At 42.9% G+C, this 14,858-nt stretch overlaps 1 protein-coding gene across 1 annotated transcript in view; it reads right to left on the minus strand.

Moving 5' to 3' along the window:
* LOC137340445 (myosin-16-like) overlaps nucleotides 1-14,406 on the minus strand; it is a 66,478-nt gene extending 52,072 nt beyond the window's left edge. The window contains exons 1-8 of the mRNA XM_068002883.1: nucleotides 14,156-14,406; nucleotides 12,174-12,317; nucleotides 8,750-8,906; nucleotides 7,108-7,135; nucleotides 3,924-4,020; nucleotides 2,481-2,573; nucleotides 1,513-1,576; nucleotides 1,262-1,360 (exon numbers count right to left, since the gene is read on the minus strand). Coding sequence (XP_067858984.1) covers nucleotides 1,262-1,360; nucleotides 1,513-1,576; nucleotides 2,481-2,573; nucleotides 3,924-4,020; nucleotides 7,108-7,135; nucleotides 8,750-8,906; nucleotides 12,174-12,317; nucleotides 14,156-14,359 — 886 coding nt within the window. The 5' untranslated portion in view covers nucleotides 14,360-14,406. The remainder of the gene's footprint in view (nucleotides 1-1,261; nucleotides 1,361-1,512; nucleotides 1,577-2,480; nucleotides 2,574-3,923; nucleotides 4,021-7,107; nucleotides 7,136-8,749; nucleotides 8,907-12,173; nucleotides 12,318-14,155) is intronic.
* Nucleotides 14,407-14,858: the final 452 nt, after the last annotated feature.

Consider the following 14,858-nt stretch of genomic DNA (forward strand, 5'->3'; position numbering starts at 1 on the left):
TGAATCCTTATACATTTGCACAAACACCAACACACACACACAGACACCTTGTGACAAATATACAACAATGTGGATGAGGAAGCAGATGGTGAAACAGTGCATGGAAGATATGGAACTAGCAGAAGTGGGGGTGGGGGGGGAGGGGTCAATGAGGGGTGAACAGATGTAGGACAAAGATCCAGCATCCTGCCTGCCCCTCCTAATTTGTGTCAGGATTCAGACCTTGTTTCCAACACAGGAGCGAAATGGAACATTCACTTTGCTTTGTAAACTTCACACACACAGCAGTTTTAGTTGGATTCAATATATTGAACCAGTCATGACCATTTTCAGTTAGCTCGGTGAGCACTTACTGACACCAAGTCGGAGGGATTCAGAAAAGTCCTAGCTGTTCTTTGTGCTATGGGCTGACAGATCACTGGAAATAGTGGCATCCATGGAAAAACACAGAGCAACCCAGTTGACGTTCATGTCAGTTGCATCAGGTGGCACTGAGCAAGTGACTGCAGGTGTGGCTCCCAAAGGAAAAAGCCCACAGCAATTCCAGTAAAGGTGAATCATTGAATTGACGTAAGTAATCAGGGGAAGTTAAGATATAAATAATGGACCTTTGTCCTAATGTCTCCTTCTTTGGCTTGGTGTCAATTTTTGTCTGATTGCGTTCCTGTGAAGTGCCTTGGGATGTTTCACTACATTAAAAATATTTTATAAATGCAAGTTGCTGTTATTGTTGTTCTCTAACTCCTGGTTAGTTGAACAGCCATGCACCACAGATATTTCCTCAGATTGGGGAACACGTAGGAATGGGGAACACGCAGAAAGTTCATGGTTCAAATGCACCAAGGAAACACATTGAACAAGTACTATACGTACTCAAACATCAACTGTATTCAAACATAATAAAATTATTGCCTTATATATATCTTGCCATATGTCATTCTTTTATTGTGCAAAGAAGAAAGCATCAGTTGTCTTCTCTATTATACTTTAAAACTCATGAAGTAGAAATCTTTTCCCTAACCATTTTGGGTTTACTAGTGGGGGAGGGGGAGAAGAGTTTGGGATAAATCACCGATTGCGAAATGGTGGTGAACTGGTGAAGTCGATTACATAGCTGCTGCTGGGTGGGAGGATGTCTAATCACGATGCTTCAGGCATCATGACTGTGTGGGGCAGGCTGGGTGGACCAGATGGTCTATTCCTAGCCATCATTTCCATATGTTCATAAGTAAACTATGCTTATTGACCATAACATGCTTACCCAATATGGATGCGATCTTTCCTGACAGGATCTGGTAGAAGATGTGATAGCCTCTCTCAGCTGCTTGTTGTGAGATCACACGAGACTTTTCCAGCAAATCTAAATGAACAGATATGTTACGAATATGAATGTTGAACACTCCAGTGTTCAAATTGGTGGCCATAAACCTTATCATACTGAAGTTCTACATCATTCTTTAAATATCAACTGCAGCATCAAATTAAAAAAATTAATAGAAAATACATGCTTACAACTCTCAATGTCAGCACCAGCCAGTTTACCAGTTGGACCAAAGTGAATTCGGATGAATTTACCCTTGGGAGAATTACAAAATGAAATTAGATTGAATTTGGATACCTGCTATCATCAACACTGAACTTCAGTCCCAAAAAAGTAATAACACACAAAAAAGTGGAGGTACTATCTGATATTATAGCTTTCGCTAAATGTTCCACCACCATCCTATTAATTAGGGATCCCACCAACTGTAGAGGCTGTCAGTCTGCATATCTCAGAAGGACATAAACTTCTGCCATTGACCCATGAGGTGGGAAAGGCTTCAGCAGACCCCCACCTACATTCACTGAGTATATAAGTACAGAGCTGAAGTGATTGTCTCTGCGGAGAACAAATGAAATTTGATGCTAACTCAATCCAATTAGAAGGTCACGGATTTCAGTCCCAGTGCTGCCTGTGATTGAAATCCATCCACCTCAGTTTTCACATTTCTCAGTGAGGCCACCAGAGACAGCACTGCACAGAAGTAAACTTTATCATGGGGTGAATAGTAAGAAATAAATTGATACTGGCCATTTCATTCCACTTAGATCACATCCTTGGCTGTGATCACTTTTAGGCAGTGCTTTCCAGATCATAACAACTTGCTGTGTAAAAAAAAATTCTCCTCATCTCCCCTCTGGTTCTTTTGCCAAATGTCTTCAATCTGTGTCCTCTGTTTACTCACCCTTCTCCTTACTTACTCTATCAAAACTCCTCATAATTTTGAACGCCTCTATTAAATCTCTGGAATAAAGTATGCAACCTGATTTATTTCTGATGTTGGGGATGTAGGTAGAACTTAGCAAAAGCTAGTCATAAGTTTGAGAGCAGCTGATACTTCACTGGTCCCAAAATATGGGGCAAAAAGTTTAATTATTCAACAGCATGATTCCTTATTTAGTGCAACATGCACAAAGGGAGGGAAAAAAGAAAGACTTACAAAGCGTGAGGAGTTGTTGTTCCTGGTGGTTTTGGCATTACCAAAAGCTTCCAGCACAGGGTTAGCCTGGATGATTTGATCTTCCAGGGAGCCCTTTACGAAGAAAAAGAGAAAGAGAAACTTAAACATAAGACATCAGTTCATCACTTTTTACTGCATGAAGAATTTCTTTTTTTAATTTCAGAAAAGCTGTCAGTGTATTACACTGAATTCTTTCAGGAGTAACATCACAAAGAATATAACATTAAAACCCAACCCAGCCCAGATAAGTTACAAACTATTCTTGGTGAATAATGACTAATAGTCCCAAATTTACTTTACAATTTTTGGATCTAAGTACCTATAAATAATAACTGTTATATTAATGTTCAATTTTGGCATGATCGGCATTTATTGCCCATTCCTAGTTACCCTGAGAAGATGGTAGTAAACCTTTTTATATTGAAGAGCAGTTTGATACCACTGTGTGGCTCACTAGGCTACTTCAGAGGGCAGTTCAGAATCAACCACAATCCACTAAAGGACATTAATGAATCAATTGGGTTTTTACAACAATCCGACAGCTTCATGGGCACTTTTACGAACACCAGCTTTTAATATCTAGATTTTTAAAAGCTGAATACAAATTCTCAAACTAGCATGGGGGGATTTAAATTCACATTCTCTCAACTAATAGTCCAGGCCTCTGGTTTGCTAGTCCAATAACTTAATCACTACACCACCATACCAAACTCCACCACCTCAAAATACAGCACATCTTTTAACATGCAGTTGGTTGATGTCAAATTTTGATTCAATTTACATGATTTATTTACAGTCATATAAATGTAAAGATTTTTCTGAATGAGGTATGATGGACCCTGTTGATGTCATAATTAGTTAGGATGATTAACCATCTCAGGCTCATTAACAAAGCTCGGTGGATATTTAAAGCAAACTGGTATACAGTGCAGTGTACTACAACAATGTTTTGGGAAAAGTACTTGATCTGGAAAGCTTAAAAGGATAAAGGATAAAAGTAAAGAACATAGAAGTATATTTGTATTGCCTTACCCAGCTCAGTTCAAGGGAATCTAAAGGCCCTGGCCTTTGTACCTCAACAGATGTTACACTGTTGTTACTTAAGCTCAGATATGATGAACTTTGTTTTGCAAATAAATAAAAGAGAGTTGGTCCAACTGCATTCTAAAGCACATTTGACTAGTTCTTGGAACCTCTCCTTTAGGTGTAAAAAAATCCAACAATAAACATATCATGGAAGACCATTGCAAAATGCACCTATCATACTGTTATTCTTTGCTAACTTTATTGTGAAAATCTGTATTTCTTTCTAGACACTTTGACTCTAGCCAATACATCCTGCAAGAAGCATAAATCTTGGGCAATCCTACAAGTGAGAAAGTATTCCCCCACTGCTGTCATATTATCAAGTTCCAACCTTACCTTTGCTTCACCACCAATTGGCTTTCCGCCACCCATGTTGGCAAAATACTGAATAACCTTTTTGGTGTTTTCAGTCTTCCCAGCACCGGATTCTCCACTATGTGTGAAAAAGTCATATTTCAATTTTTTTAAATTGTGACTGATATATTCAAGTGAGCTGAAACTATCGTTTACGCTTCCAACATTTGAAAGCTGAATTCCCTTGCAACATAGAAGTTTACGAATGTTTGTGATCAGTTAATGCTGCGTATCCTAGACAGGATGAAACTCAGTAATACAACACAAAGACTTTTCTCTATTAAGCACATTATGGGGGTGATTTTAACCCCCAAGAACGGGCGGGTTGGGGGCGGGTGGGAGTTGAAAATAGTTGTTTTTTTGGGTCGCAACCGCAAAATTTTCAGACTTTGCATTCCCAGTGGGAAGCTTGTACTTTTACGCGTCCAGGTTAAACCCGGAAATAAAGCCGGGTTGCGGTCGCGACCCAAAAAACAACTATTTTCAACTCCCACCCGCCCCCAACCCACCTGTTCTTGGGGATTAAAATCACCCCCTATGTATCTGATCTATACACTTGGTAATGACATTAGTCGCTTTGTGTGGCTAAATCTTCAGTCCTTTTGGCACACTCCTGATGACCGAACTCTGGCAGAGGGTCTGGATGATATCAAGGACCCGGAGATCAGGTCCCAGCCTGATGTGGGGCATTCCGTGGAGCCTGTGCTCACCCCTTACAAGGAAGTGGCATCAGGGGGAATGAGGCTGAGGATGAATCTTCTCCCCTCCCCCTGATTCCACAAACTCCAGTGGGATCAGCAGCAGGCCTATCCAGGCACGATGCCATGATGGATGGTTCACAGATATTTGGCCCCATAATCTTTAATATATTAATATAGTAAAATTCTTCAGAGTCTTGTTTTTTTTTAACTCGTTCATGGGATGTGGGCATCGCTGGCAAGGCCGGCATTTATTGCCCATCCCTAATTGCCCTTGAGAAGGTGGTGGTGAGGCGCCTTCTTGAACCGCTGCAGTCCGTGTGGTGAAGGTTCTCCCACAGTGCTGTTAGGAAGGGAGTTCCAGGATTTTGACCCAGCGATGATGAAGGAACGGCGATATATTTCCAAGTCGGGATGGTGTGTGACCTGGAGGGGAACGTGCAGGTGGTGTTGTTCCCATGTACCTGCTGCTCTTGTCCTTCTCGGTGGTAGAGGTCGTGGGTTTAGGAGGTGCTGTCGAAGAAGCCTTGGCGAGTTGCTGCAGTGCATCCTGTGGATGGTACACACTGCAGCCACGGTGCGCCGGTGGTGAAGGGAGTGAATGTTTAGGGTGCTGGATGAGGTGTCAATCAACCAGGTTGCTTTCTCCTGGATGGTGACGAGCTTCAAGTGTTGTTGGAGCTGCACTCATCCAGGCAAGTGGAGAGTATTCCATCACACTCCTGACTTGTGCCTTGTAGATGGTGGAAAGGCTTTGGGGAGTCAGGAGGTGAGTCACTCGCCACAGAATACCCAGCCTCTGACCTGCTCTTGTAGCCACAGTATTTATGTGGCTGGTCCAGTTAAGTTTCTGGTCAATGGTGACCAGGATGTTGATGGTGGGGGATTCGGCGATGGTAATGCCGTTGAATGTCAAGGGGAGGCGGTTAGACTCTCTCTTGTTGGAGATGGTCATTGCCTGGCACTTGTCTGGAGCGAATGTTACTTGTCACTTATCATCCCAAGCCTGGATGTTGTCCAGGTCTTGCTGCATGCGGGCACGGACTGCTTCATTATCTGAGGGGTTTTGAATGGAACTGAACACTGTGCAATCATCAGCGAACATCCCCATTTCTGACCTTATGATGGAGGGAAGGTCATTGATGAAGCAGCTGAAGATGGTTGGGCCTGGGACATTGCCCTGAGGAACTCCTGCATTAATATCCTGGGGCTGAGATGAATGGCCTCCAACAACCACTACCATCTTCGTTTGTGCTAGGTATGACTCCAGCCTCTGGAGAGTTTGCCCCCTGATTCCCATTGACTTCAATTTCACTAGGGCTCTTTGGTGCCACACTCGGTCAAATGCTGCCTTGATGTCAAGGGCAGTCACTCTCACCTCACCTCACCTCTGGAATTCAGCTCTTCTGTCCATGTTTGGACCAAGGCTGTAATGAGGTCTGGAGCTGAGTGGTCCCGGCGGAGCCCAAACTGAGCATCGGTGAGCAGGTTATTGGTGAGTAAGTGCCGCTTGATAGCACTGTCGATGACACCTTCCATCACTTTGCTGATGATTGAGAGTAGACTGATGGGGCGGTAATTGGCCGGATTGGATTTGTCCTGCTTTTTGTCGATAGGACATACCTGGGCAATTTTCCACATTGTCGGGTAGATGCCAGTGCTGTAGCTGTATTGGAACAGTTTGGCTAGAGACGCGGCTAGTTCTGGAGCATAAGTCTTCAGCACTACAGCTATTGTTGTATCCATTTGTCATCGTCTATTACCTGTTGTCATAATTTAGTAAGATTTTGTGACATTTGGTAATGTCTCGAGGTAATGCTAAAGTGGAACAATACAGTGTAACAATATCTTTGCCCAAAGAGGCACCAGGATGGGTATCCCCTGAGATTTGTTGCCTTTTCCCTGAAGAATTTTGGGGCCTTTACTAGGTCCATAACAGAATTTGTGCAAGTTCTCATCAAGCATGGGCTCTGTTGGGCCTATCAGGTGGTGTATGGAGCACAATTTTCCGGGGAAGCCTGGAACCTACTTCTGACGTGTCTTTTTGAATTGGGGTGAGATAGGTAGAAGATTCACGTGCTTCCCCCCACCAGAGTTTCTGAGCCTCCTCTCCATTGTGAGGAATCCCAATGGAACCAGGTTCCACCAAATTTTCCACTCTGCTTATGGCAATTACATGTGCCCAAGCCCAGGTTTGAATTTCAGGCCCATAGCATTTTACCATAAGGACTGCAGTGGTTCAAGAGGCCCACCAACAAATGTGGCCTTGTTAGTGTCTCCCACATGCCATAAAATGAAAAAACATGTCCTCTGATTAACTGTGAACAACCCCATGGAGATTCACCAATATTTTGAAATGCCTGGAATCATCCATACTATTTTATGGACTATTTATTGTCTATTATTTATTCTCAACAGCTTAGATTAAGAATAAAAACTGTAACAGATTCATATAAATAGGTACTTACGTGATGAGCATAGACTGATTTTCACGCTCTGCCAAGAAATTAGGTAAAAAAGAAAACAATTATTGAAAGGCACCACATTATAAGAGTTATTTTACAAATGTGAAAGATTACAGCACTAAATCAATGATGGTGTGCTGGCCTGCTCATAACATAGGCATCTTTTGGGCACCATTCACAAACACCTCACAAACTGCAGGACATTAAATGAGAGCAAGTTCCTATGCAGGGAAAATATTGCTGGCATCTACAGGGGGTAGAAACAAACTATATTTGATCTTCCTTTCCTATAGTTCCAAGCAGTGTTCATACTTTAGTTTGCCCCAAGTACTTATACAACTGTCCAAAATCCTCTGAGGAGAACAGCAAGTATTGATCAGTTAGTATTGAGTGGATAACTACAAGGTGATGCACTTGGCCTACACCAGTCTAGCATCATCTCCACTCACTACTTTAGCAAATGGCTGGTCACGGAGCATCATAGAGCCACTTACAAACTGAGATACTTAAACAGCCTAAATTTTAAAATCTACAATAGGTCTAGCAAGGTTCTCTGCGGTAAGTATTTAACAGCGATACCATGTGCATGTGAATGGTTGAGTGTGAACAGGTATGGGTGTGAAAGTGTGCATGCCCTCAGCTCTTCTGATCCCTCCTTTGTAGCCAGGGAGAGTGATATATATTTTCTCCAGTGATCATAGGGCTATAACTGAGCATCTGGTTCCAGGTGTCCTTGAGGGATGAGAAGAAAGAGAGAGACATGCAGAGGAAAGAGAAAGAGTGAGAGATAAAGTGAGAAAAACTTGAAGAGACCTATAGAGAGAGTGGGAGACATACAAAAGATAAAGAAGACAAAAGAATGGAGAGACTTAAGAAGAGAAAGATAGAGTGAAAGAGGCAAAGATTTGCTATGATGTCTGTAGCACCTTAATTTACTAAATCTGTACCATCTTAAGTGAACATAGGGTACCACTCAGAATTCTCAGCTTCTGTTTTATAGAAAACCTATTTATAAGAGGTTCTACCTTGCAAGCAGAGTAAAAAGCTGGTTGCCTATAGTGACACCACTATTCTCGGCCAGAATGGAGATGATTGGGTAATTTAACTGTCAATCACACCTGAAGCCAGTACTGCTGTAAGTGCCGATGCACATAATTTGTATGTCACTATCCTTCACTCACTGCATTTTGCTGGAGAAATCACCTTGCTTTTATCGAGAGAAGATCCTATAGTTTCAGTCATGAGTTCTGTTTCCTCTCATTAGTAGAGATTTTTTAAAAATAGACTCTGTAGACTTTTTGCTATAGTGCGCTGTGTAGATGGACTCTGCTGAGTAAATAGACTTTGTTTGCTGAGTAAATAGACTTTGTTTGCTGAGTAAATAGACTTTGCTTGCTTTGCTGAACGTCCTGCCTACGCCCCGCCCCACTGCCAACTCATTGGCTGACACAGTGGTGTCAATTGGCACTCTGTAAAAAGCTACCCAGCCCTTTCAATGAAAGTGTGAAACTTTGCTTAATCTTAAAATGGACATTCAAAAACCTGGACATGGGAAGATTCAATGATTAAGACAAGGGGCATGAATACTCAGCATGGAACCTTCAAATTGTTTCAAAACTTTTTGTCTTGTCTACCAGTCCCTTACCTACGAGCATGTCATGGTAGGCATTGTCAGAGATTGAGAAAAGATGTGGCGGCATCTCATTGCGTTTCCTGCCCTTGTACATATTAGCCACTCTGGTACCATAGATGGGCAGCCACTTGTATGGGTTCACAGTTACACAGAACAACCCAGAATAGGTCTACAAAGAATGAAACATAATCAGGATGTCATAAGAATGTGTTACAATTTTGATAAAATAGTTACATGTTATTAATTTCCTAAGTGCCTTAACAACGTGTCTGGTAAAAATCCACCAGAACTGAAGTTACTTGCCAACTACAATGCAAGAAAGAAAGACTTGCATTTATATAGCGCCTTTCATGGCTTCAGGACATCCCAAAGAGTTTTACACCCAATTAAGTACCTTTGAACTGTAGTCACTGTTATAATACAGCCAATTTGCACACAGTAAGGTTCCACAAACAGCAATGAGATAATGACCAGATAATCTGTTTTTTTTCAGTGATGTTGATTGAGTGATAAAAATTGGTCAGGACATGAGGAGAACTCCACTGCTATTCTTTGAAATCATGCCATGCGATCTTTTATGTCCACCTGAGAGAGCAGATGGGGCCTCAGTTTAACATCTCATCTAAAAGACAGCACCACTGACAGCGCAGTACTCCCTCAGTACTGCACTGGGAGTGTCAGCCTAGATTTTATGCCTTGAACCCATAACCTTCTAACTCAGAGGTGAGTGTTACCCATGGCGCCATGACCGACACCTGGTTTGTGGTTCCTTCTGTTCATTTCACCCCCACACAGCTCTATGTGGCCGTACACTTACACTTACCTTGTTCTGTGGATCTGAGACATCTGCTCTGGAGAATGTACAGTGGAGAGTGCTAACACCCCTGCTACCCGCTCTGATATAAGCCACCTTTGCCGCTTCCCTCCCTTCCCCAGCCCACCACGCCAAACTTTCCCTAAGGTTCTCCCATGCCCTAGCCCTGAACTCGCATCTCTCTCATCTCTCTCCTCATGCCCTCTCCGAGCTCATCTTGTCTATGAGACCCACCTCCTGCTCCCTCGACCCTATTCCCACCAAACTGCTGACCACCCAAGTTCCCTTCCTGGCCCCCATGTTAGCTGATATTGTTAATGGTTCCCTCTCCTCAGGTACTGTCTCCCTCCCCTTCAAATCTGCCGTCAACATCCCCCTCCTCAAAAAACCCACCCTCGACCCCTCTGTCCTTGCAAACTATCGCCCCATCTCCAACCTCCCTTTCCTCTACAAAGTCCTTGAATGTGTTGTCGCCTCCCAAATCCATGCCCATCTTTCCCGCAACTCTATGTTTGAATCCCTCCAATCAGGTTTCTGCCCCTGCCATAGGACTGAAATGGCCCTTATCAAAGTCACAAATGACCATCCTATGTGACTGTGACCGTGGTAAACTATCCCTCCTCATCCTTCTCAACCTGTCTGCAGCCTTTGACACGGTTGACCACACCATTCTCCTCCAACGCCTCTCCTCTGTTGTCCAGCTGGGTGGGACTGCCCTCGCCTGGTTCCATTCTTATCTATCCAGTCGGAGCAAAAGAATGGCTTCAATGGCTTCTCTTCCTGCTCCCGCACCGTTACCTCTGAAATCCCCCAAGGATCTTTCCTTGACCCCCTGCTATTTCTCATCTCTGTGCTGTCCCTCAACGACATCATCCAAAAACACAACGTCAGGTTCCACATGTATGCTGACGACACCCAGCTCCACCTCACCACCACCTCTCTCGACCCTTCCACTGTTTTTGATTTGTCAAACTGCTTGTTCGACCGGATGAGCAAAAATTTCCTCCGATTAAATGTTGGGAAGACAGAAGCTGTTGTCTTCGGTCCCCATCACCAACTCCATCCCTCTCCCTGGCCACTGTCTGAGGCTGAGCCAGACCATTCACAACCTTGGCATCCTATTTGACCCTGAGATGAGCTTCCGACCACATATCCGCTCCATCACCAAGACCACCTACTTCCACCTCCATAACGTCACCCGTTTCTGCCCCTGCCTCAGCTCATCTGCTATTGAAACCCTCTTTTTCTTTGTTACCTCGAGACTTGACTATTTCAATGCTCTCCTGGCTGGCCTCCCATCATAAACTTGAGCTCATCCAAAACTCTGCTGTCCGTATCCTAACTCGCACCAAGTCCCATTCATCTGTCACCTGTGTGCACGCTGACTTACATTGGCTCCCGGTCTGGGAATGCCTCAATTTTAAAATTCTCATCCTTGTTTTCAAATCCCTCCATGGCCTCACCCCTCTCTATCTCTATAACCTCCTCCAGCCCTACAACCCTCGAAGAATTCTGCGCTCCTCCAATTCTGGCCTTTTGCGCATCCCCGCTTCACTATTGGCTACGGTGCCTTCAGCTGCCTAGGCCCTAAGCTCTGGAATTCCCTCTGTAAATGTCTCTGCCTCACTACCTCTCTCTCCCCCTTTAAGACCCTCCTTAAAACCTACCTCTTTCACGAAGCTTTTGGTCACCTGTTTTAATATTTTCTTACGTGGCTCGGTGTCAAATTTTGTTTGATAATCGATCCTGTGAAGCGCCTTGGGACATTTTACTTCATTAAAGGCGCTACATAAATGCAAGTTGTTGTTGTTGTATAACGTACAGTGGATTGTGCTAATACCCCTGCACCAGCTCTGATATAGGCTTGGTATTATGAACAATAACCCTGCTTGTTTCAATTCTTCAAAGGCTCAATTTCTTCATATTTCTTAAAATGTAACCAACAGCCATCATCTTTCACGCTTGTTGACTCCAGGCCCTCTTCATGTATCAACATTCCTGGCTTCAGAATCTCCTCAAATGGAACTTTCACAGCTCCTCAATAGCTCCAAGAAGCTCTGCTCGCTTTACATTTAAACACTCTTATTCCCCTCTAAAACTCTTAAATCTCAAGGAAGTTCAAGTTATTCCAAGACTAGAATACTGCTCCCATATCTGAGGAAGTTCTTTTAGCTCTTCTCTTACTCTTTTGGACAGGACATAAATAAACATCTGATCTCTCTCCCTCCATCGCAAGCTTTCTTGATGCTATTATGGTTAGTGCTCTCCAGGATTTCCCATGTCCCGTCTGAGCTCTAAATATACCTTCCGACATGGTATCCCTCTGCTCTACAGCCTTACTGTGTTGATTCCTGGACAACATCCATCCCTTAATAAACACCACCAAAACAGGTTAACTAGGCATTTATCTCAGTTGATGTATTTGGCTGCAAAGTGCTTTAGGACATCTTGAGGATGTGAAAGGTACCGTATAAATGCAAGCTCATTCTTTCTTTCTTTCTTTCCTGACATCCCTCTTCTTTTATCTAACTGCTTGTGCTGAGGGTATTGGCCCTTGACACTGGTTTATTCCAATTTTAACAAAAATAAGAAGATACAGATTAATACTCCTGTGAGACATACATAGATTCGCATGTTGACGTAGCGATCACGCAGATTCACAAGGACGCTGGCCTCATTTAGAAAGGTCAGGTTGGCCATATCTGTGGCTTGGACGAACTTAGGTGGATTCATTTGCTGAACATCATCCTTCTTCATAGTCAGAGTCTGAAAAACACACCAAAGATTGTACAGAGCTTAAATATGTGTAATTTATATTATTTTAGAACAGAATAACACATGGCCATCAATTAAATGATGGGGATTTCATAACCATTGATTGTTACTGAGTGAAAGTGACACAAAAACTGTAAATTTGTACAATTTGTCATGGTTACCAGGATATTTATTTTAAAAATGTGACACTATATAAAAGTGGAACAACCAGAATTCAAAAAAGCAATAATCAGCTTGAAGCTCTGTGTTTCAGCATTATGACTTCCAGAGAAGTCTGTGTGTGTTTCCTACTTTTTGAAATGTTAAATGTTTAACTCACCTAGCTCTTTTTTTGGCCTCCTTGTAATAAGTTGGATCGCCAGATGGTGAAGGATAGATTACGAGAGCCTAGTCTTCAGTTGCTTCCAAGCCTTTATTCGCAGAGCTCAACATTCCCCACCCCACACCCAAGATCAGCTCTCATATAAATGGATACAAGAGAGTCCCCAATTGATACACCACCTGAATACAATTAACACTCATTGATATAAATCATATGGATACAATTAACAACTCCGTCCAATTTTTTAAAAAGAGTTTTCATTGGCTGAAACCAACTTTGAAGATTGGTCTTCCAAGCCAATGAAAATGTTGGAATTAGAAGATTGACTTAATCTTATTCTTACAACAGAGATGTGACAAAATCAACCTTTTTCACAAAAATAATATCCAAACATGGAAAGTCTCCCACCACTCAATACGATCTTACACTTTTTTGTTTAGATTAGTATAAAGCACAATACCATTCATAAATTATTGGGACCAATTGAGATGCATAATATGGTTTACGAGAGAGCATTAGATAAGCTGTATATTACCAAATTAGGAGTGTAACATTTAAAAATTTAGAAATTCAAGCATTTTAATTAAGACTTCCCCAATTTGTTCCTGGATCCATGTTTTGCATTTTGCTTATACTGAGTCCCACGGCAGTAATCTGAGCTCAGGTGTGGGATCTGTGATGTGGATTGAGTGAAGCTGGTCCCATTAATACTAATGTCTCTCAGCAGGCATCTTCATGGCTGTACCTCATTTTGTGAAATGAGCTCATGGTTATGGTGTGTGTGGGTGCACACAGCACCTGATAGTCATCGTAAAGATCACAAGGAAGGATAAGAACAGATGAGAGAGGCCGTTTGGCCCACCTAGCTCACCCTTCCGTGGAACCTATGGCCACCCACCCACCCCCACCATGGCGTCTAACTACCTCCTGGATGATTCCAGAGTTTTTGTCTCCATTACCCTACCCAGAAAGCCTTTCCTGGCATTGGCAGGAATATATGAAAAAATGATTCCTGAACGTTCCCTTTACCAGTTTGTACCTATGTCCTCTTGGCTTGTAGTTAAAGCTTAACTTAAAGTAGTGCTCCAGATTAATCTTTACTATTCCTATTAGTGCTTAATATACCTCTAGACAGTCCCCTCGCATTCACCTCCTTTCAAGGTTGAAGAGTCCACATTTTCCTTGCATAATTTATTTATACGGCTGGTTGAATGCAGCGCAGCTTGTGGAGCAGAGAAGATGTGATGGAAAATCTGCTAAACATTTACACTGACTCCTACACTGATCTTAACAAGTTGAAGCCAATTCCAAGTATTTACACTGGCTGCTGAAGGTCAAATTCAGGTGGATATTATGACTACTCCAACCCTCAATTACCAAAGTAAATGAAGTGTGCACTGAACTTCTCCTTTTAGTAAAAGTTGCATTAATGGAGTAAAAAACATGACAAATAGGTGTTGTTTTTTTTATTTCCCTAACTGCAAATTGTAAGATAATTTTCACTTACTGTATTCTTGACAGTCTTCACGGTGACTTGATCATCTTTCTCAGACTGGATCTCTGCTTCAATAAAGCCATCTTTGGCATCCTTGACCCAGCAGGACTTCTTAATGTCGTAGGGCTTCTTCATTATTTCCAGCTTCTCCTTTTCAGAAGGAGCCAGATAAGGCATGGGATCGACGTCATCGCCACACTCTCCTTTGGATGCCATTTTGAATTCGAATTGATTGCGGAGAACTAACTCGAGGAGAACAGAGAACTCCCTCTGAGGGCGCAAAACAAGAGAAAAGTAATCTGGAAATGGAGAACTAGTTCAATGATTTCCAATCCTGCAAGCCAACTTAAAGGGTCCTAAAACTCAGCGGCCTGACATCACACCGTAATTGCTGGAGTATATACACCCATGGCCTCTGTTGCTGGCCCAACCAAATTCAGAGGGCCTGGGGGGAGGTTACTTTGTTTCAATAACCCAGGTAACCAACCGTACCACTAGGAGCTCATCATAAAGGCCTAGGTTTCCCAAGAAGCTGCAAAATGCAGCAATTAGGTGCCAGGTCCCTGAGGGGGAGCACCCTGGAAAAGACATACAACTAACCTCTACACTGCATTTGGATGGCTTGGTATGTCTGGCCCCATTTGGTATACCAGCCTGCTGCTCTTCTGCCAGGCTGGGGATACGGGAACTCCTGGCCTTGGAATCCCTGCCCTCA

This window comes from Heptranchias perlo, chromosome 22 (genome assembly GCF_035084215.1).
Source record: "Heptranchias perlo isolate sHepPer1 chromosome 22, sHepPer1.hap1, whole genome shotgun sequence".
NCBI classification, from domain to species: domain Eukaryota; kingdom Metazoa; phylum Chordata; class Chondrichthyes; order Hexanchiformes; family Hexanchidae; genus Heptranchias; species Heptranchias perlo.